Consider the following 22206-nt stretch of genomic DNA (forward strand, 5'->3'; position numbering starts at 1 on the left):
CTCAGACTGTGGTGATGGTTCATCTTTCAGCAGGACAATGACCCTCAGCACACAGCCAAGATCTCAAGGAGCGTCTTCAGGACAACTCTGTGAATGTCCTCGAGTGGCCCAGCCAGAGCCCAGACCTGAATCCAATTGAACATCTCTGGAGAGATCTGAAAGTGGCTGTGCACCGACGCTCCTCATCCAACCTGATGGAGCTTGAGAGGCGCTGCAAAGAGGAATGGACAAAACTGTCCAAAGATAGGTGCACCAAGCTTGTGGCATCATATTCAAGAAGACTTGAGGCTGCAATTGCGACCAAAGGTGCATCAATAAACTATTGAGCAAAGGGTGTGAATACTTACGTACGTGCAATTTCTTTATTATTATTTTTTATTTTTAATAAATTTGCAATAATAATATATATTTTTTTTTTTTTAACTTTTTTCATGTCATTATTGGGTGTTGTTGAGTAGAACTTTGAGGGGAAAAAAGTGAATTTATTCCATTTTGGAATAAGGCTGTAACGTGACATAACGTGAAAAAAATGAAACGCTGTGAATACTTTCCAGATGCATTGTGCAGCATACAGACAGACACATGCTGTAGATCACATTTATTAACCATCAGCTGATCGGCCCTGGTGTTAAATCACACCACATCAGCACGTGCATGCCGGGCCGTAAGAATGTCATAACAAAGCACAAGAAATCTGAACATGATTTAAAGTTACAAGGAAAACATTCCATTATAACAACTCATCTAATTTGCACAGGATAGTAATCTAATAGTTCTGGATCATGTGTACACGTTATATTATTACTTTAATGAGCTGCAAGCATGTGCTCTTTGGCTGCTTTCTGCCTGCCAATAACAAATACTGATACAAAGCACACGAGTGTACATGGTTTCATGTAAAATAAAATTGCTTTATTTTCTGAGACACTTAGTGCTACACGCCATAGAAAAAGCTAATTATTCATGGAATAAACTCTCCTAGTAAAATGAAGTGTTATCAGTGTGCTATAAGAAAAATAAAACACTTGCATTATTACAATCAAAGCACTTTAACATGTTTCACAGTGAAAAATACAGAGAGCAAAGAGCATCAGTTAAAATTACAGCATCAGTTCATCACTTAGTCTTTGTTCTGTTGGATCATAGACAATCCAGGAGAGACGTTTTTGCAGAACAAACGTTTTTAAGAACCACTTCTGTACAAACAGTGGTTTCAAACTAGGATAGTACTCAGATCCCATTCCTCTGCCAACCAGTTAGAACTGTCATGATTCCCACTCAGATCTTTGTGACATCATAAGCTGAAGTAGTAACACAAGAGTGCAAAAAAGAAAAGAAAAATTTTGACAGAACTAAATGAGAACAAATTCTGAAATATGCTGAATGCTAGGAGTGTAGCAAATTTTGATCAGTATCGGTCCAATATTAGCCAAATTTACTGGATCAGATATTGGAGAATTAAAATAAAAAATTGATTGAGCCCGAGTCTTCTATTGTACATCTGAATCATGTTTAGGGATCACTGATTATTTTTCTATCAGCAAAGCTAACAACTTTTTAAAAAATAAATTAACTGATTAATTCAAATGAATGACTGATTTTGCATAATATGACCCCTTTAACAATTTAATTTTTTGATAGAATATTTTTAAAATCTGCTCCTTGAAAGTAAAAACCTGGCTGAAAAACTAAAGAATCAAAGATTTTTGTAGTTTCATATTCTGCGTAATTCATGATTGCTAAGGCTTAAACAAGCTCACAATTATCCGCTGGAACAGACAGCAGAAAAAAAAGTGTGTATATGCACAGAAGTGTGGCATACATCTGTCTTCATGCTAACGTTCAGATGTATCAAAATGAAATCAATCAATCAACTTTTTTCTTATATAGCGCCAAATCACAACAAACAGTTGCCCCAAGGCGCTCCATATTGTAAGGCAAGGCCATACAATAATTATGAAAAACCCCAACGGTCAAAACGACCCCCTATGAGCAAGCACTTGGCCACAGTGGGAAGGAAAAACTCCCTTTTAACAGGAAGAAACCTCCAGCAGAACCAGGCTCAGGGAGGGGCAGTCTTCTGCTGAGACTGGTTGGGGCTGAGGGAAAGAACCAGGAAAAAGACATGCCGAGAAGGGGGGCAGAGATCGATCACTAATGATTAAATGCAGAGTGATGCATACGGAGCAATGACCGTGGAAATGTGCGGTGCACCACAGATTAATCGTGGCTGGCATATGTACATTTCTACAGCTATTGCTCCACTGCCGACACATAGAAGTGATGGTGGGAACCATTAATATTGTGGAAAAACAGTGCTGGGCACAGTTCCACGGATTAGCTTTTCAGTTAACTTCGAAAACCATTAGTGGACCAATTAGCTTCCACTGAATTTAGTTCCGCTAACTTTTAGTCCATTAACATTTTTTTTGCTGGGATAGTAAGGCCGCACGGTCAAAAAACGTTTGTCAACCCTGAAATCATAGATGTTACTTCCTGTCTTACATGTTTTGCAGCAGTCAAGCAGCTGTGCTCAACCCTACCCCAGCAGTAGGAGCCTAGCTGCAAGGCTGCTTTAAAAAAAAAAAAATTTTTACATTCAACATACAGTGCCCCAGATGTGGCAGGAGACATCAAAAGCAAAGCAGTTTTCACTTAGGGTTTGATTTATAAACCAAATTAATTCTGGACAATTTATCAAATTAATACCAACTCTGTCATTTTTACAAAGTAAAAAATATCGCACGTGTTTTAGTTTTAAAGTAATGCGCTAATTCTGAAGGTTTGAGCATTAACAGTGCACAGATGCCAAAAGGCATTATGGGAACATGAGCCTCCACTCATCACTGGTTGGTTGGTTGGTTGGTTATTTGTAAAAACCAACACATAAGTTACTGTAATGTGTGTTGGTTTTTACAAATAAATGTGTATTTGTAAATATATCAGTTTTTTCATTTGTAAAAAAAGAGGCATTTGCAAAACTGAAAATTCTGTTTAAGTGTCATTCAGCACAACAAATAGTGACTGTGTGATAGTTGGGCGCTATTCATACTCCCATCCACTACATAGCAGTGTTCTATGGATTTTGACTCAAAATGCATACAGCACTGCCATCTGTGCAAAGTTGTGAATGTCCCACACTGTTGGCTGCAGCACCCCTCACATTTTTAAATTGTGTGTGTGTGTGCTGCACTGAGCCCACACACACAAACGCTCCCACTAACTCTTTTACCAGTTCATGTTTATTCCATTTAACAGGGTACCAAATAAACTATCCCTGCATGTCTCCACGTCATCTGCTCACACAGTATAATTTCTTTTCTGTGTTCCTGTTGACTGATCTGATGAGGGGATTCCCAGCTCCCAGAGCATATTTCCATGGAGTTGCATATTTAAACAGTGGTGTGGAAAGGGAGGAGCATGGTGCGTGTGCATGTGCACTCAATTCCACATTCAGTGGGATGTACAAACGGAACATGTCTTTCCATGTGTATGCAGATTTTGATACGTCTGAATATTTTTGTGCTTATGCCAGTTTCTGGGTTTTGGCGTACAGCATGTTTCAGTAGGAAATCCACACAAGTCTTTGTACATGAGGCCTTTGGTGTTTGAGTTATATGACAAAACACATAGCAGAAAGGGAAAAAAAAGCCAGAGTGGTGTGTGATTAGAGCAGCCACAGTACTGTAGACCTGATCAGTGCACTGGAGGGGTGTCAGTGTAATTATTGATTTCCAAATTAATGGATATTTCATGTTTGATTCATTATTTTGTTGCATATTTTTATAACCATGATTTAAAAAAAATCTGGTCTGGCAGGGATTGTCGTTGGTCTTGCAGGCCACTGTAATATAACACTGTATAAAATAATGTGGACTTTGTATGTTTTTGTTTAGGGGAATACAACACAGTATTTCTTTCACAGGTTGAGTTGATGTTTTGTTCAATGGCTAGATTTGCAAAGTACATTCAGACCAGCCCATTTATTGCCAGATTGCTTATGTTAAGACAGGGGGAAAACCGTTATCGGCTTGTCGCAGCTGATACTGTCGGTTCCAGGATAGGTATCAGACAGGTACTGTGCCATCCCTGCTGACTACGAGGGGTGTAACAGTGCACCTCCATCACAGTTCGGTATGAGTCATGGTTTAAAGGATTCCAGTGAGGTTTCCTCGTACAGCTATAGAACAAAAAACTTGCACAAAATTACAAAGATGGAAAAATATCACCTTAAATGTTCAACATTTGGCTTGAGGTGCTATAGCTTCCACATCCTGATCATCCTACCTGAAGTTTTTACATTGCATTTTAAGGAAGGTGGGGGGGGGGGGGACCCTAAACATAAAAAATATATTTCATAGTGTTGCACAACCTGTTTTTTTATTTTTTATTATTTGTTTGTTTTTTCTTTTTTTTTTTGGTTTTATGGTTTATTGTTACCATGAACAAGTTGTGTCCTTTCATGGCAGCCATTCACTGGAAACAAAAAGAAAAAAAAGACAATTGTCAAACATATTAAAAACAAAAAAAAAAAAAGTTGTATTGTGATTTTACTGGAGGATTATTTTAAACGGCACACATTTGACAGGAAATATTATCTTACCATAATGTCACAGTGCATGCTTTTTAAAGTTTCATGCACAAAGGAACACTTATGTAGCCATATTTAATAATACAACAGGCCCCAAACTATAGGCCAGAAAACAGTCTGTTGCATTATTATGCAAATTATTATCCTTTTCAGCCACCAGAGGCCGCCAAACAACTGTCACAGAAGTAGTTTGGCTGTTAACAGAACTAAGTTTGTTTTTTTTCGCAGATATAGATGAAGTTTGACATGGTATTTTGAGGACATATGAGTTTTACACTTGTGGGTGCGCTGTTGCATAACTCCCAATAAAAACTAAATGCTGGGTGTGAAGCAGCGCTGTCAGGAGAGGCTGGCGTGTGAAGGAATGGGCGTTTGTAGTGGTTGGCTCAGTGCAAACAGGTGTAAACATTTCCAAAGCGGTGCACGCTGTGCAGTGATTGTGTTCAGACGCCAGCAGACAAGATCGCCTTCACTTCTCTCCCTTCACTTCTCTCTGAGGAGGTAAAAGAAGATGGCCTTCACGTAGTGCCCAAAGGTGCACACAGCGCACACCAGCCAGTGGGACCGGAAGCTGGTGTCGGTGTTCACCACACACTTTGTCATGCCCACCTGTGACAGCAGAGAGGACACAGACGGTCACGCACGTGTCAGAGGGCATCAGGAAACATCAAAAACAGAGAGAATAACAGAGAGCTGAGAAGTCCAACATCTGTTCTTGTTTTGCTGAGCATTCTGAGAATCTGCAACAAACCCACAACAAATAACCGAAGCACACAAAACCTCCCCACTGGTTATTTAAAGAGACACAAACAGCCTGGAAACCAAACAGAGGGCCACTTATTACTCTTACCGCCCTCCTGTGACATAGGCCATGTCACAGACTGTGTTTTATTCTTACGGTGTTCCAGCGAGTATGAAGATGCTAAAGGTTGCAGCAGATAATATCATACAACTACACGTTTGTTGCCCTACTCCTCCCAAGTTCTTTGGACAAGTTCCACCAACAACATGACATGTGGATAACAGTCAACTGCACAACTGAAGAGAAAGGGTTTGTTTTGAGAAAGTCAAAAGTAAAACATTTTGATTTTCCCCCAAACCTGGCACACACACACACACACACACACACACACACAGGTGGGTTATAGAATTGCTTTAGTAAAAATCAAACATACCAAAGGTGAACTTAAGGGTCAGACTGTCACAGATTTGCATCACACCTGGTACACATGAGGAGGTGGGTTCTGGAACTGTCCACCAAGGTCAATCACTGGGGTCAAGGTCATGTCTGCCCACCTGTTTATTGGCCGACCCCCCCGCACACACGTCCTTTTGCTATTTTCTAACAAAGTTAGCTGAACTAGACTGCACAATTCTGTCATCCAATGACAGTTGCTTGCAAAAGTGTTCAGGGTTTTATTAAAAAGAAGATCTGAAAGTTCAGCTACAATTTGCCAGAAGGTACATCTGAGATGCAAGCCTAGATTCAAAGTTTTGGTGAAACAAAATCCTCCTCTATACCACTTCAACATGAAGCTGTATAACTGGGGATACAAAATGCAAAACATGCACTATGCACAATTTCTCCAATCACAGCCAGAGAAGCCTGTAACTTCTATTGGGTTGTCTGGGTGTCTTGGTGGCTTTCCTCACTCTTCTCCTTCTTGTAGACTCACTCAGTTTTTGAGAACTGTCTACTCCACATAGATTTACCATAGAGTGTCATACTGTTTGTATTCCTTCATAACTGATGTAAATAAAGTTTAAGACATATTCAGTGACTTGGAAATGTCCATGTATCCATCCCCTGACGTGTCTAAAGAAAACTGGCAATAAAATTGATTATTTACAAATATTATACCAAAGCGGCCCATTACTTATGCAACCCATCATCTTGGTTTTTATATTTTTAATTAATTTATATAAAGTTGTAGAGAATTGCTTTCAGTTTGAGTCTAAGGAAGATAATTTTACACATTTTTATATTGAAAAGCCTGATTTACTTTTTGTATTTGAAAAGCCATAAACAAATTAAAATGCGTGAAATACCAAGGGGCTGAATACTTTGCAAGCCACTATATGTACGAGGGAAGGCTGAAAAGTTCTAAGGCTCACCAAGAAGGAGAAATGCCATTTCAATAAAACTTGGCATGCATTAAGTTCAACTCTTTTGATGACTAACTGTGTTATTTTCTTCCAGGTTGTGAGGTAGTTTGTGGTTCATAGCCAAGTTTGAAAGTTCGTGGTAGAGGGAAACAGCAAAAATGGACAAAATTTGGCATCGCGGTGTGATTGAGTACCTGCATAAAAAGGGGTTTAAGCCCAAGGACATTCATGCAGATATGGTTGCTACATTAGGGGATGAAGCTCCCTCCATATCTACAGTGCAGAAGTGGGCAGCTGAATTTAAGAGAGGCAGAGAGAGCCTTGAAGACGACCCAAGGTCTGGGCGGCCTGCAACAGCCACAACCCAGAAAAACATTGACCTTGTTCATGAATGGTGATGGACGACAGACGATCGATGATTAAATCAGCTAGCAGATGCTGTGGGAATATCTCGTGAGAGAATTGAACACATTCTGCATGAAGAACTTGGAATGTCAAAGGTGTCAGCTCGGTGGGTGCCACGTCTTCTGATGCCTGATCAGAAACGCATCAGGCAAGGCATGTCGAAGGCAAACTTGGCGCAATTTGAAGAGAATCTAGCCAATTACATGGAACGTTTTCTTATCCAGGATGAGTGTTGGGTTCACCACTTTGAACCAGAGACAAAAAACAATCAATGCAGTGGAAAAACCCAAGGTCACCACCTCCAAAGAAGGCCACGGTCGTTTCGTCTGCGGGGAAGTTCATGGTTTCAGTTTTCTGGGATGCCCAAGGGCAATGTGTTCGTGGACTATCTTGAAAGGGGACAAACCATAAATGGACAGTAGTATTCTAACCTACTGAGACAGTTATGCGAGGCTATCAAAAAGAAGCGACCAGGAAAGCTGACGAAAGGGGTGCTGTTCCATCAAGACAATGCCCCAGCTAACAAGTCAACAGTGGCCATGGCCACTATCCACGAGTGTGGATTCGAACTGGTAGATCACCCACCATACTCCCCTGACTTGGCACCCTTGGACTTTCATCTGTTCCCAAACCTGAAAAAAAAACTTGGCTGGGAAGCACTATCAGAGCAATGATGAGGTGATGGCTGCCGTTGAGGACTATTTTGACTCTCAAGATGAAAGCTTCTATGCCAAGGGAATCGAAGCACTCAAGCACTGCTGGAAGAACTGTGTGGAGTTACAGGGAGACTATGAAGAAAAATAACCCTGAATTTGTTCAATTCGACAACTGCATCATAGTCAGCCTTAGAACTTTTCAGCCTACCCTCGTATGTGTGTCTAGTTTGATCCAAACCAGGTTCAGAAACAAATCTTTTGAACTTGACCCCAATGACTTTGACCTTTCCAAAATGAATCCTTTCAGAGCAAATCTGAGGTCAACCTTCATACACCTGACACGTTTGGTGCAAATAAGCCAACAGACAAGTAGTCCAACAGACAGATATGACCTTGACCCTAATGATTGACCTCTAGCAAGCTTGACCTTACCTGGGTAATTCCAGAACCCACCAACATGTGTGTGCCAGGTTTGGTGCAAATCACTGTGTCAATCACAATTTTGACCTTCATCCACATACAAAGTTTGATGGAACTCAAAGGATTTGGGAAGAACAGGAGAACAAAGACCCAGCCAAACGCTGCTCAATATAAAGCATGAGTCAAGCTGACAGAAGATTTTAGTCTGGTATTTATTACAGGTTTATACCCCCGGCCTTTGATACACTTAAACAATGCCCCAGTTGTTTTAATCTTATCTAACGAGAAAGCAGAGTCATTGGTGGTAAGATGTCTGATACAGTTCCACTAAAATAAGGAGTTCCACAAAGATTAATTCCAATGTAGTAGGTGTCACTGGCTTTACCAATTTAAAGTTATATATTTTGTCAGCTTTAAAATTTTACTGTGCAGTTCATAAATTTTGTTCTTTAAAAACCAAATTTCAAATCGGGCGTATCCTTAATTTTGTGAAAGTTCTATAATAATTATCTGCCTTTATGCCAGTGATATATTCAAATATATTCTTTGAGACTGCCACTGTCCTAGAAATTTGTAAAGTTATACAGACTAAACACAGCAGTTTTTATTTGACCTGAAAATATTCATCAACATGTCACATGATTCATGCCTGAAAAGTTAAACTGTTATTAGGAAATCGCTGTTTTGGTGTGCAGTCTATCATTTGAAGGTGCTGTGATATTAATGCACATGCTTCTGCAATTTACTGTAACCTGTGAACAAGAAGCTGCACCTTGTCTGCAGATTATGCAAAACAAGTTCTGTAGCTTGAGCACTTACAAACAGAAACCAAGTAAGATTCACTCTCCGGAGTTACTCTCCCGGCATCGGCCACCCAGGCCGGGAGAGTAACTCTGGTACACAGTTTGGAATCAAACATGCCACAAAGCTCCTGAGTACATTTTTAATTGTTGTGTCCACCGGGCAAGACGAGGCCTTAAAAGGGCTCAGAGTGTAACCGTGAAAACCAGCTGCCTGGTTGTTAGTGTGAGGTCAGTCAGCACAGTGCTCTCATGCTGTCACACTCCAGTTGTCTTCAAAGCAAAGCTAATGTGACTCTCACTGCATCCACAAGCTTCTACTCCGTCGTTATGCAGAACCAGAACACAGCAAACGCTTTTCTACACATCATATATATATATATATATATATATATATATATCATCTGTTTTCAATCAGTCCTCACTCAAGTATCTTTAGCATCACACTAGGAAACTGACATTAAATACAAAAGACCTGTTGAAAGTTTGCTTCAAAAATAGGAGGAAATAACACAGAAAGCAGACGTGTGTGAGTTTTAAATCAATTTTTTGTATCTTCTTTGTTTAAAGCATACACAATCTGACCCCTGCTCACAGACTACATGTCTCTGAGCTGTTCAGTGAGTTCCTTCATTTAGACTGTTTTGTAGGTGAAGTATCTACACTGTGAAATGCAGTTTAATGGAACAAAAACAGTAAATTCTATCATCTTGTACAACCCCTGGCAAAAATTATGGAATCACCGGCCTCAGAGGATGTTCATTCAGTTGTTTAATTTTGTAGAAAAAAAACAGATCACAGACATGACACAAAACTAAAGTCATTTCAAATGGCAACTTTCTGGCTTTAAGAAACACTATTTAAAAAAAAAAAAAAACTCAGGAAAAAAAAATTGTGGCAGTCAGTAACGGTTACTTTTTTTTAGACCAAGCAGAGGGAAAAAAATATGGAATCACTCAATTCTGAGGAAAAAAATTATGGAATCATGAAAAAGAAAAGAACGCTCCAACACATCACTAGTATTTTGTTGCACCACCTCTGGCTTTTATAACAGCTTGCAGTCTCTGAGGCATGGACTTAATGAGTGACAAACAGTACTCTTCATCAATCTGGCTCCAACTTTCTCTGATTGCTGTTGCCAGATCAGCTTTGCAGGTTGGAGCCTTGTCATGGACCATTTTCTTCAACTTCCACCAAAGATTTTCAATTGGATTAAGATCCGGACTATTTGCAGGCCATGACATTGACCCTATGTGTCTTTTTGCAAGGAATGTTTTCACAGTTTTTGCTCTATGGCAAGATGCATTATCATCTTGAAAAATGATTTCATCATCCCCAAACATCCTTTCAATTGATGGGATAAGAAAAATGTCCAAAATATCAACGTAGACTTGTGCATTTATTGATGATGTAATGACAGCCATCTCCCCAGTGCCTTTACCTGACATGCAGCCCCATATCATCAATGACTGTGGAAATTTACATGTTCTCGTCAGGCAGTCATCTTTATAAATCTCATTGGAACGGCACCAAACAAAAGTTCCAGCATCATCACCTTGCCCAATGTAGATTCGAGATTCATCACTGAATATGACTTTCATCAAGTCATCCACAGTCCACGATTGCTTTTCCTTAGCCCATTATAACCTTGTTTTTTTCTGTTTAGGTGTTAATGATGGCTTTCGTTTAGCTTTTCTGTATGTAAATCCCATTTCCTTTAGGCTGTTTCTTACAGTTCGGTCACAGACGTTGACTCCAGTTTCCTCCCATTCGTTCCTCATTTGTTTTGTTGTGCATTTTCGATTTTTGAGACATATTGCTTTAAGTTTTCTGTTTTGACGCTTTGATGTCTTCCTTGGTCTACCAGTATGTTTGCCTTTAACAACCTTCCCATGTTGCTTGTACTTGGTCCAGAGTTTAGACACAGCTGACTGTGAACAACCAACATCTTTTGCAACATTGCGTGATGATTTACCCTCTTAAGAGTTTGATAATCCTCTCCTTTGTTTCAATTGACATCTCTCGTGTTGGAGCCATGATTCATGTCAGTCCACTTGGTGCAACAGCTCTCCAAGGTGTGATCATTCCTTTTTAGATGCAGACTATTGAGCAGACTTGATTTGATGCAGGTGTTAGTTTTGGGGATGAAAATTTACAGGGTGATTCCATAATTTATTCCTCAGAATTGAGTGAGTCCATATTTTTTTCCCCTCTGCTTGGTCTAAAAAAGTAACCATTACTGACTGCCACAATTTTTTTTCCTGATTTCTTATAGTGTTTCTTAAAGCCAGAAAGTTGCCATTTGAAATGACTTTAGTTTTGTGTCAACAACTGAATGAACATCCTCCGAGGCCGGTGATTCCATAATGTTTGCAAGGGGTTGTAACACACCAAATTATACGGGCATATTGAGTATGTACTGATCACCCCCCCCCCACCCTTCATCTTTTGTAAAAATCTTGTAACTGTAAGAATGGCCCATTCAGTGGATCACCCCTGTGAGTCTGGTCTGCTTGAGGTCTCTTCCTCAAAAACACCAGAGGGAGTTTTTCCTTACTGCAGTCGCCTGTGTGCTTGCACAGAGGGATCAATAAGGTTACACCTTACCCATGTGAAGCACCTTGAGGCAGTGTTGTTGAGATTTGGCATTATATAAATAAACTGAATTTAAATTTAATTGAATTAGAACACCGATGCACCAGTGCCAGTGTTTCCCCGATAACAGTACAGGCCTGGCTTGCCGCCAGGCCAATGAGAATTCCTGCCAGGCTAGAATTTAATTCACTTATATTAAATAGTGCAAATGAAAAATAGACTAAATAACAAAAAGCAGTGCCAAATAGCCATCAATTTGGTATTCAATAATGATTTCACAACAGTGTAGTGCCCAGGCTGTTACAAAATGTGAGGGATGAAGCTCACGTTTGTTTTTTTTATGTTCTGCTATGTTACACATGAAACAAACACCTATTAATTCATTTTCTTAAAGATGTAACTCACTTTTAAGTCATTTTCACATGATGACATAACTTAACAGTCATGGAAATATGGCCTAAAATGAGATTCTCTTGTGTGAATTGTGAGCTTTTGCACTACAAGCTCATTTAAACTTTAAAAATGTTAAACACAGCTGTGCAATTATTATAAATGTAAATCTTTGTAAAAATCTGATTCATGAAGTTTTTCCATCCATATTTTAACTTTCAGTGAGGACATTAAAGTATATCGCGCAAAAAAACATTTCATCTACCTTTTCCATTTTCATGTATTGGAGGTTTAACATTAAACATTTCTAAAGTCTAATTCACACTGTGATGGACTGAGGAAATGTATGAGGAAAAGACACAAAATTTTTATATCAGTTTGTGTCAGTTTTTAACCTCTACAAATACTCTCATTCATTAACTGTGTTCCTTTTCAGATGATGTCCAGTGGGTCATCAGAAAGTTTTGTGCACACTCAAAACTGAGCGGCCATCAGTCAGAAAGCTTCCCCAGTGGTTGCATGCTTGTTTGCGTTCTGTCCTGTACTTGTTCCTTAGCTTGCCAGTGGATATCCAGAAGACGTTAGTTTTATCCATGCATTAGTTGTTCCGTCTTCTATTCACGTCTGGAAGCGCTGAGCACCCACATTTGGTAGTTGTCCGCTCATGTGATCAGAGTCCTAAACCCAGAGATTGATGGATTAGGCTATTTTTGCCATCAAAAATTATTTCCAGCAGTTACTAATCGGTTTACTCAATCAGTCACAGTGTGACTGCACCTTAAAGTCCCACAATTCTGTGTGTCTTCTCAAGTATTCTCCTACTTTAATCATCACTTAAGGCCCCTTCACACATAACATGACTGAGGCAGAATGGCGCACGAAGGAGGAGTCAAATGCCACTCGCGAAAAATCGGAGCTGCCTCAAATGCCTCGTACAGCTGTCACGAAAACCATTTGCACACACCAGCGGCGGAAAGACAGCGAGTGCCCATTCGACTCCTCTTATGGCAGGTGTCGCACAAGAACATCTAACACTCATCCCTGGACAATTAGAAAAGGCGTGACTATTGACGCTCCCAGCATGAGAGTAGATAGCAGGCGACCACAATCGACCTGTCTGTAAAAATTGTCTAAGTGTCTCACAAGTGTGGCATAACCAAGAAAAAAAAACATGGGCGTGACGATGCCAACACCCCCCCACACACATACACACACCATGAATCCAACATTGTCAGCTGTGGCTGAGGGCTCCGGGGTCCAGTTGCTGTCCAGCGTAGTGCGTTTCTGAAACAGCTGACCGCTGTGTACTGCATCTCAGCTGGATAACACGCAATGCACACGTATGGGTGGGTGCTCATGCCCTTATGGCATGCTGATAATTACGTACCGACACAATCACGAGGACCGATCAGCGTCTGAGCACGTGGCACGGTGTGGAATTAATGAGCCAGTGTCACAGACGTAACATTCCCCCTAAAATTTGGTACGCCATGCCTTCACTGCGCATGCGTCATTTCGGACCACAGCAGCACATCTGAGACGGACTCTAATGATATTATTAACCATCAGATGACAAGGTAAAACCTCTTAAATCATTGTAAAGTCAACCCATGGGATGCCCCTGGAGGCATGTGTCACTGTGGGATTTCTCCACATTGTAATAATTAAAACACATATCACATTTTCAGTGGATCACTGTGCGCTGGACACACCATGCCGGCTGATGTGTTCACAACGCGAGAGCCCGGCTCTTCATGAGACGGGAGCCGGTCCGCTCTTTATGAGACAAGCACATCAGGTAATTCATGTAAAATATAAAAGAGAGAACAGTAATCCACATCATTTCATTACTTTCCTGGTGTACGTCTAGGTGGAGGCTAAATCCACTCTTTATAACAGGAATAGAGTATTATGACTCGTAGTGTTTTTAAATTTTTTTCCTCTGCTGCTATGTGCACGACTTTCCACGTGCTCGCAAACACGAGCATGGACAAAATCTTCGCCGCGGTATTGTGCACACTTGTCGGACCATGCGTCCCTCCCGACAGCAGGTTGAATGTTTCATGGTTCCCAATTTTGTTTTTGGTTCACGGATTTTCTTCCGGTTTCTGCGTCTTTCGTGTTATGTGCGAAGGGACCCTTAAGGTGCGTTTACACATAGGCAAGATGCATTACGAATGTCATATTTGCGTCATTCTTGGCACATTCCTGACATTCTTAATGTGACTTGACGCATCTGAATAGGTTTCTTAATAGTGCGTGTTGGTGTGTGATATTTGTGATTTTCATGGAGTATGTTTTTGGCTGTCAAAAAAATCTTCCACAAATGTCACGCACCACCCTCATTTTGTCTCATGTCGTGGAGGTCGCAACTGAGCATGTTGATCCGTCTTGATGAGTGTTGATCCTTAATAGAGTATGACAGCATTCTTCTCTGACGTGTGCACAATTAAACTCTGCTGCACCGCATTCAGTTGCATTGCTGCAGTATGCTGAAGGAGGACAGTGACACCAAGTCAGCTAAAAGTCTCGTTCCAGTGCTCTTCAGCGTGCTCCTGCAGGTGTTCCACCTGCTGCATGTGCCTGATGTTTGGAAAAACAAGTGAGACGAGAGCCGCATGGAGACACACATCTGACTCTCTCTGTCTCCTCCTCCTCTCTGCACCATTCCATGGCACAGAGCCCAATGCAGTCACAAAGTTCTTCTGGTGTGGATTGAGGAGCAAACTGGAGCGATCTGAATTGTTCAGCAACTGATGGTAGGATGAATATGGGTGTGGGTGTGTGTGTGTGTGTGTGGAGACAATTCGCCTCATTCACAACGTGACAGAACTTAGCGCTGTGTTGTTTCGCTCAATAGCGCGCAACAGCGCGGAACATTATTTTTGACCGTGCGTAATGGTTCCTGATAATCCTCCAGCAACACGTGCCATTAATCGTAATTCGTGGTAACAGGTTGCAACAGTTCCTGAGGACACCTGACGCCTCTGCCCCGAATCATCACAGTCGTGACGTGCCATCGTTATGTGTAAACACAGCATTAGGCTTGACATAGCTTGTTTGAGACCTTTGTAACATACATAATAGAAGTAATCCCCCACATTTACCTTTTATAAGTAGGTTTTTAAATTATATAATTAATTTTCTTTAGCAACACTATGATTTTATTTCATAGACTTTAAATAGAGGATTCATAATATGCCATTGCCAATATGATCAAAATTGGTGTTTGAGAAAAAAATTTATAAATAGGCCCCTGAAGAGAGAGAGGGAAAAAAAACAAACAAACAGATGGCCTTGAGCTACATTCGGTATTGACTCATACAATCTACAGTAGCAAACACACCAATGTCATGCAGCACGTGAGGGCTTCCACCGACATGCAACGCACATGGCGACAGCCAACTGGAGTAGCGAGGCACAATGACGCAAACTGGCTGTTCCCTCGAACAAATTAATCCAAAATGTGGGAAAAGACTTCGAAACAGCTTATTTCTGTATAAATCTAATACGTTTCTCATATTTTATAAAAGTTAGCAAGAAATAAATATCTAAATCTTAAAACGCTGTTTTTGTAACCAGAAAACACCTCTGAAGTGATTTACAAGACATCTTACGGATGTTAGGGTGCATGCCCTGTGTATGCACATCACACAAGGTCAAAGGTAACTTCCAGTAATTTCAAAACCATATGAATGTGCACACACACTTCATACTGAAGATGACATTAAAAGGAAAATAAAATATTCATTATGGGATATGGGACACCCCCCGCCCCCGGTAAATATGTTCTCTTCATTAAAATGAGTTATAATTTTGCAACACATTTAAAAAATAAATCAAATCAATTTTATTTATATAGCGCCAAATCACAACAAACAGTTGCCCCAAGGCGCTTTATATTGTAAGGCAAAAGCCATACAATAATTATGGAAAAACCCCAACGGTCAAAACGACTCCCTGTGAGCAAGCACTTGGCGACAGTGGGAAGGAAAAAAGGAAAAACTCCCTTTTAACAGGAAGAAACCTCCAGCAGAACCAGGCTCAGGGAGGGGCAGTCTTCTGCTGGGACTGGTTGGGGCTGAGGGAGAGAACCAGGAAACACATGCTGTGGAGGGGAGCAGAGATCAATCACTAATGATTAAATGCAGAGTGGTGCATACAGAGCAAAAAGAGAAAGAAACACTCAGTGCATCATAGGAACCCCCCAGCAGTCTAAGTCTATAGCAGCATAACTAAGGGATGGCTCAGGGTCACCTGATCCAGCCCTAACTATAAGCTTTAGCAAAAAGGAAAGTTTTAAGCCTAATCTTAAAAGTAGAGAGGGTGTCTGTCTCCCTGATCTGAATTGGGAGCTGGTTCCAGAGGAGAGGAGCCTGAAAGCTGAAGGCTCTGCCTCCCATTCTACTCTTACAAACCCTAGGAACTACAAGTAAGCCTGCAGTCTGAGAGCGAAGCGCTGTATTGGGGTGATATGGTACTATGCGGTCCCTAAGATAAGATGGGACCTGATTATTCAAAACCTTATAAGTAAGAAGAAGAATTTTAAATTCTATTCTAGAATTAACAGGAAGCCAATGAAGAGAGGCCAATATGGGTGAGATATGCTCTCTCCTTCTAGTCCCTGTCAGTACTCTAGCTGCAGCATTTTGAATTAACTGAAGGCTTTTCAGGGAACTTTTAGGACAACCTGATAATAATGAATTACAATAGTCCAGCCTAGAGGAAATAAATGCATGAATTAGTTTTTCAGCATCACTCTGAGACAAGACCTTTCTAATTTTAGAGATATTGCGCAAATGCAAAAAAGCAGTCCTACATATTTGTTTAATATGCGCATTGAATGACATATCCTGATCAAAAATGACTCCAACATTTCTCACAGTATTACTAGAGGTCAGGGTAATGCCATCCAGAGTAAGGATCTGGTTAGACACCATGTTTCTAAGATTTGTGGGGCCAAGTACAATAACTTATATAACTTATCTGAGTTTAAAAGCAGGAAATTAGAGGTCATCCATGTCTTTATGTCTGTAAGACAATCCTGCAGTTTAGCTAATTGGTGTGTGTCCTCTGGCTTCATGGATAGATAAAGCTGGGTATCATCTGCGTAACAATGAAAATTTAAGCAATGCCGTCTAATAATACTGCCTAAGGGAAACATGTATAAAGTGAATAAAATTGGTCCTAGCACAGAACCTTGTGGAACTCCATAATTAACCTTAGTCTGTGAAGAAGATTCCCCATTTACATGAACAAATTGTAATCTATTAGACAAATATGATTCAAACCACCGCAGCGCAGTGCCTTTAATACCTATGGCATGCTCTAATCTCTGTAATAAAATTTTATGGTCAACAGTATCAAAAGCAGCACTGAGGTCTAACAGAACAAGCACAGAGATGAGTCCACTGTCTGAGGCCATAAGATCATTTGTAACCTTCACTAATGCTGTTTCTGTACTATGATGAATTCTAAAACCTGACTGAAACTCTTCAAATAGACCATTCCTCTGCAGATGATCAGTTAGCTGTTTTACAACTACCCTTTCAAGAATTTTTGAGAGAAAAGGAAGGTTGGAGATTGGCCTATAATTAGCTAAGATAGCTGGGTCAAGTGATGGCTTTTTAAGTAATGGTTTAATTACTGCCACCTTAAAAGCCTGTGGTACATAGCCAACTAATAAAGATAGATTGATCATATTTAAGATTGAAGCATTAATTAATGGTAGGGCTTCCTTGAGCAGCCTGGTAGGAATGAGGTCTAACAGACATGTTGATGGTTTGGAGGAAGTAACTAATGAAAATAACTCAGACAGAACAATCGGAGAGAAAGAGTCTAACCAAATACCGGCATCACTGAAAGAAGCCAAAGATAACGATACGTCTTTGGGATGGTTATGAGTAATTTTTTCTCTAATAGTTAAAATTTTATTAGCAAAGAAAGTCATGAAGTCATTACTAGTTAAAGTTAAAGGAATACTCGGCTCAATAGAGCTCTGACTCTTTGTCAGCCTGGCTACAGTGCTGAAAAGAAACCTGGGGTTGTTCTTATTTTCTTCAATTAGTGATGAGTAGTAAGATGTCCTAGCTTTACGGAAGGCTTTTTTATAGAGCAACAGACTTTTTCCAGGCTAAGTGAAGATCTTCTAAATTAGTGAGACGCCATTTCCTCTCCAACTTACGGGTTATCTGCTTTAAGCTGCGAGTTTGTGAATTATACCACGGAGTCAGGCACTTTTGATTTAAAGCTCTCTTTTTCAGAGGAGCTACAGCATCCAAAGTTGTCTTCAATGAGGATGTAAAACTACTGACGAGATAATCTATCTCACTTACAGAGTTTAGGTAGCTACTCTGCACTGTGTTGGTATATGGCATTAGATATCATAAAGAAGGAATAATATCCTTAAACCTAGTTACAGCGCTTTCTGAAAGACTTCTAGTGTAATGAATCTTATTCCCCACTGCTGGGTAGTCCATCAGAGTAAATGTAAATGTTATTAAGAAATGATCAGACAGAAGGGAGTTTTCAGGGAATACTGTTAAGTCTTCAATTTCCATACCATAAGTCAGAACAAGATCTAAGATATGATTAAAGTGGTGGGTGGACTCATTTACATTTTGAGCAAAGCCAATTGAGTCTAATAATAGATTAAATGCAGTGTTGAGGCTGTCATTCTCCGCATCTGTGTGGATGTTAAAATCGCCCACTATAATTATCTTATCTGAGCTAAGCACTAAGTCAGACAAAAGGTCTGAAAATTCACAGAGAAACTCACAGTAACGACCTGGTGGACGATAGATAATAAATAAAACTGGTTTTTGGGACTTCCAATTTGGATGGACAAGACTAAGAGTCAAGCTTTCAAATGAATTAAAGCTCTGTCTGGGTTTTTGATTAATTAATAAGCTGGAATGGAAGATTGCTGCTAATCCTCCGCCTCGGCCCGTGCTACGAGCATTCTGGCAGTTAGTGTGACTCAGGGGTGTTGACTCATTTAAACTAACATATTCATCCTGCTGTAACCAGGTTTCTGTAAGGCAGAATAAATCAATATGTTGATCAATTATTATATCATTTACTAACAGGGACTTAGAAAAGAAAGACCTAATGTTTAATAGACCACATTTAACTGTTTTAGTCTGTGGTGCAGTTGAAGGTGCTATATTATTTTTTCTTTTTGAATTTTTATGCTTAAATAGATTTTTGCTGGTTATTGGTGGTCTGGGAGCAGGCACTGTCTCTACGGGGAAGGGGTAATGAGGGGATGGCAGGGGGAGAGAAGCTGCAGAGAGGTGTGTAAGACTACAACTCTGCTTCCTGGTCCCAACCCTGGATAGTCACGGTTTGGAGGGTTTAATAAAATTGGCCAGATTTCTAGAAATGAGAGCTGCTCCATCCAAAGTGGGATGGATGCCGTCTCTCCTAACAAGACCAGGTTTTCCCCAGAAGCTTTGCCAATTATCTATGAAGCCCACCTCATTTTTTTGACACCACTCAGACAGCCAGCAATTCAAGGAGAACATGCGGCTAAACATGTCACTCCCGGTCCGACTGGGGAGGGGCCCAGAGAAAACTACAGAGTCCAACATTGTTTTTGCAAAGTTACACACCGATTCAATGTTAATTTTAGTGACCTCCGATTGGCGTAACCGGGTGTCATTACTGCTGACGTGAATTACAATCTTACCAAATTTACACTTAGCCTTAGCCAGCAATTTCAAATGTCCTTCGATGTCGCCTGCTCTGGCCCCCAGAGTTGCCAATAACCAGAGTTTGATCCTCGGCGGGTGTGTCGCCGAGTGGGGAAAAACAGTTAGAGATGTGAACGGGTTGGCGGTGTACACGGGGCTTCTGTTTAGGGCTACGCTTCCTCCTCACAGTCACCCAGTCGGCCTGCTTTCCCGGCTGTTCGGGATCTGCTGGAAGGGAACTAACGGCGGCTAAGCTACCTTGGTCCGCACCAACTACAGGGGCCTGGCTAGCTGTAGAATTTTCCACGGTGCTACGAATAAGCTACACTTATTACAAGTACCATTACTGCTAAAGGAGGCTGAGGAATAACTAAACATTTCACACCCAGAGCAGAAAAGTGCGGGAGAGACAGGAGAAGCCGCCAGGCTAAATCGGCTAAGAGCTAGTAGCTGCGCTAAGCTAGCGGATTCCTAAAAACACACGAAGTGAATAATGTGTAAATAATGTAGAGGTGATTCAGCAGAGGGAGTGCTTTAGTTAAGGCACGTGAAGATTACACTGTGAAACAAATCGTTATCTAGTTATCTAGATCAATCTAACTGTGCAGATTAAACAGCTAACAGATACAGCAAAACACCACTGTGCTCCCTAACAGGAAGTGATACAATACCGCAGTGAGAGCCAACCACCAGTAGAGGCCCAGCCCCAAATCAATATCATCTTAATATCTTTCTAAATTTGCATAAATGGCGGTGCAAAAGCACCCTAACTAAGCCACCGCCATTTATGCAAATTTGGAAAGAACTTGTCCCAGTGTATCCAAAAATGCATAAATGAGCAAGGCTTATTCAGGGCACAGGCCCTGGGAGGGTCCCAAATGTAGCCCAAAATGCCAAAAGTTGTGACTTGAAGCGCCACCTATAGGCGGTGCCCTCAGTTACCCTTGAAAAATATAACGCTAAATGGGAGAACTCCATCCATACATTCATATACCATAAGATCAATGAGGCTTACTGAGGGTGCACAAAGATATACAAAGGTCAAAATCCACACTTTGAGTATGTCACTGTTTTGGCCCCTTTAACCCCTACCCTAAAAAGGATGGTAATTTTCCTCCTGAAGGGATTTTTGGATTAAAAGACAAAACAAAAAAAAAACTAAATTTTTGTCCGTTTGGACAATACATCTTCCCCTAAAAAAAAAAATAAAAAATTTCAGTGGCCTACTGAAACATGATATATCACCACCCATTTGAAAGTTACAGATTTTGGCTCTTAAAGTAGGCCGAGGAGAATTTAAATTTACATCAGTTTATTAAAATACCACTCTGCCCCACCCCATTATGGGTGGGGTGGTGGGGGTCCACCTCACTAATCTTTGTATAGTCAACACTCACACACGGTCATGCAGGAACAAAAACACAAAGAATAGAAAAAAATTCCTTACCCACCCCCCTCTCTTTTTTAACCAGGAGGTCAGGCTCTTGCGGACAAACTCCCCCATACAGTCCACGATGGTATGGACCACAGCTGGATGGCCGTGTCGTACACAGTCCACCGCCAAAGCTCCTGCCACGGCGTACAAAGAAACCACTTTTCCCCATGTCACACCTGACAGGAAGTAAACAAACACAAGACAACATTTGAGAGCTACTGTAGTGATTGATGTCACAAAGACGCTGCGCTTCCACCGAACCATTTACGCCCCGCTACTAAGACACTGTGCAGGCTCAAGATCTTTGTTCAAACTGAAATGCCAATGAATCAGTTAATCAACTGCCAAAAAATTGCATGTTAACTTCGGCTAAGTTCCTATGGAGCTCATTTTTTTCTCATTAATACGTACAAATGCACATAAAGTGTTCTACAAATATTCCTTGATTTGCACAACTTCCACTCTTAAAACATAAATATTGTTTATGACTGACAGATAGAGGGGCTTTATTGAACATATACAAATTGTATGTAAGACAATAAGACCTTAATAATTAAGGTATAACTGCAAATTATAAAAAGCACAATGCTCATACGGCCGAGAGTACTTCAGCACTGCGTTATAGTTCTTAGAAATACTTTTAAAGCACTTTATACTCTTTAAACTCTTTAAAGCCAGATAATTAATTTTTTTTTTCAACAATAACATGGATTAGACTGACAAAGCCTGTTAATTTAAAGATGATCTGATTTCAGACTGTCCTACACCAAAGATATGTTTGTTTAAAGAGTTACTGTTATGTGTCGGACGCAGCTCGGAGAACCGACCAGCGTTTGAAGGACCCAGTATGAAATAAGCAGAGCACGGTACAAAGGCTAACTGAATTTAATACATAACAGTGATAATAACAAAAAAGGTGCGGCCTGGCGTGGTGCGCTCCCAGCAGCGCTAACGGTCCGGAGCCAGAAGCTGTTTCGGACCCAAGGACCCCGCCGACACCCCCCAGGTGGCCGCAACAAACCGAGTCTGTGAAAGAAGGAACCATTATGTGAGTCCACACTCTACACACAGAACACTTAAAAGGTGTACAAACAGCAAACACTTCCTGGCTTGA

At 40.7% G+C, this 22206-nt stretch overlaps 1 protein-coding gene across 2 annotated transcripts in view; it reads right to left on the reverse strand.

Annotated features, from left to right (window-relative positions):
• Positions 1 to 3924: 3924 nt before the first annotated feature.
• Positions 3925 to 22206, reverse strand: part of boka (BCL2 family apoptosis regulator BOK a) — a 31945-nt gene continuing 13663 nt past the window's right edge. The window contains exons 3-4 of one of the 2 annotated variants that reach the window (XM_034180709.1): positions 21105 to 21268; positions 3925 to 5200 (exon numbers count right to left, since the gene is read on the reverse strand). In XM_034180709.1, coding sequence (XP_034036600.1) covers positions 5075 to 5200; positions 21105 to 21268 — 290 coding nt within the window. In that variant the 3' untranslated portion in view covers positions 3925 to 5074. The remainder of the gene's footprint in view (positions 5201 to 21104; positions 21269 to 22206) is intronic. The other variant, XM_034180708.1, reaches the window with a different exon arrangement.

The sequence above is a fragment of the Thalassophryne amazonica genome, chromosome 10 (assembly GCF_902500255.1).
Source record: "Thalassophryne amazonica chromosome 10, fThaAma1.1, whole genome shotgun sequence".
NCBI lineage: Eukaryota > Metazoa > Chordata > Actinopteri > Batrachoidiformes > Batrachoididae > Thalassophryne > Thalassophryne amazonica.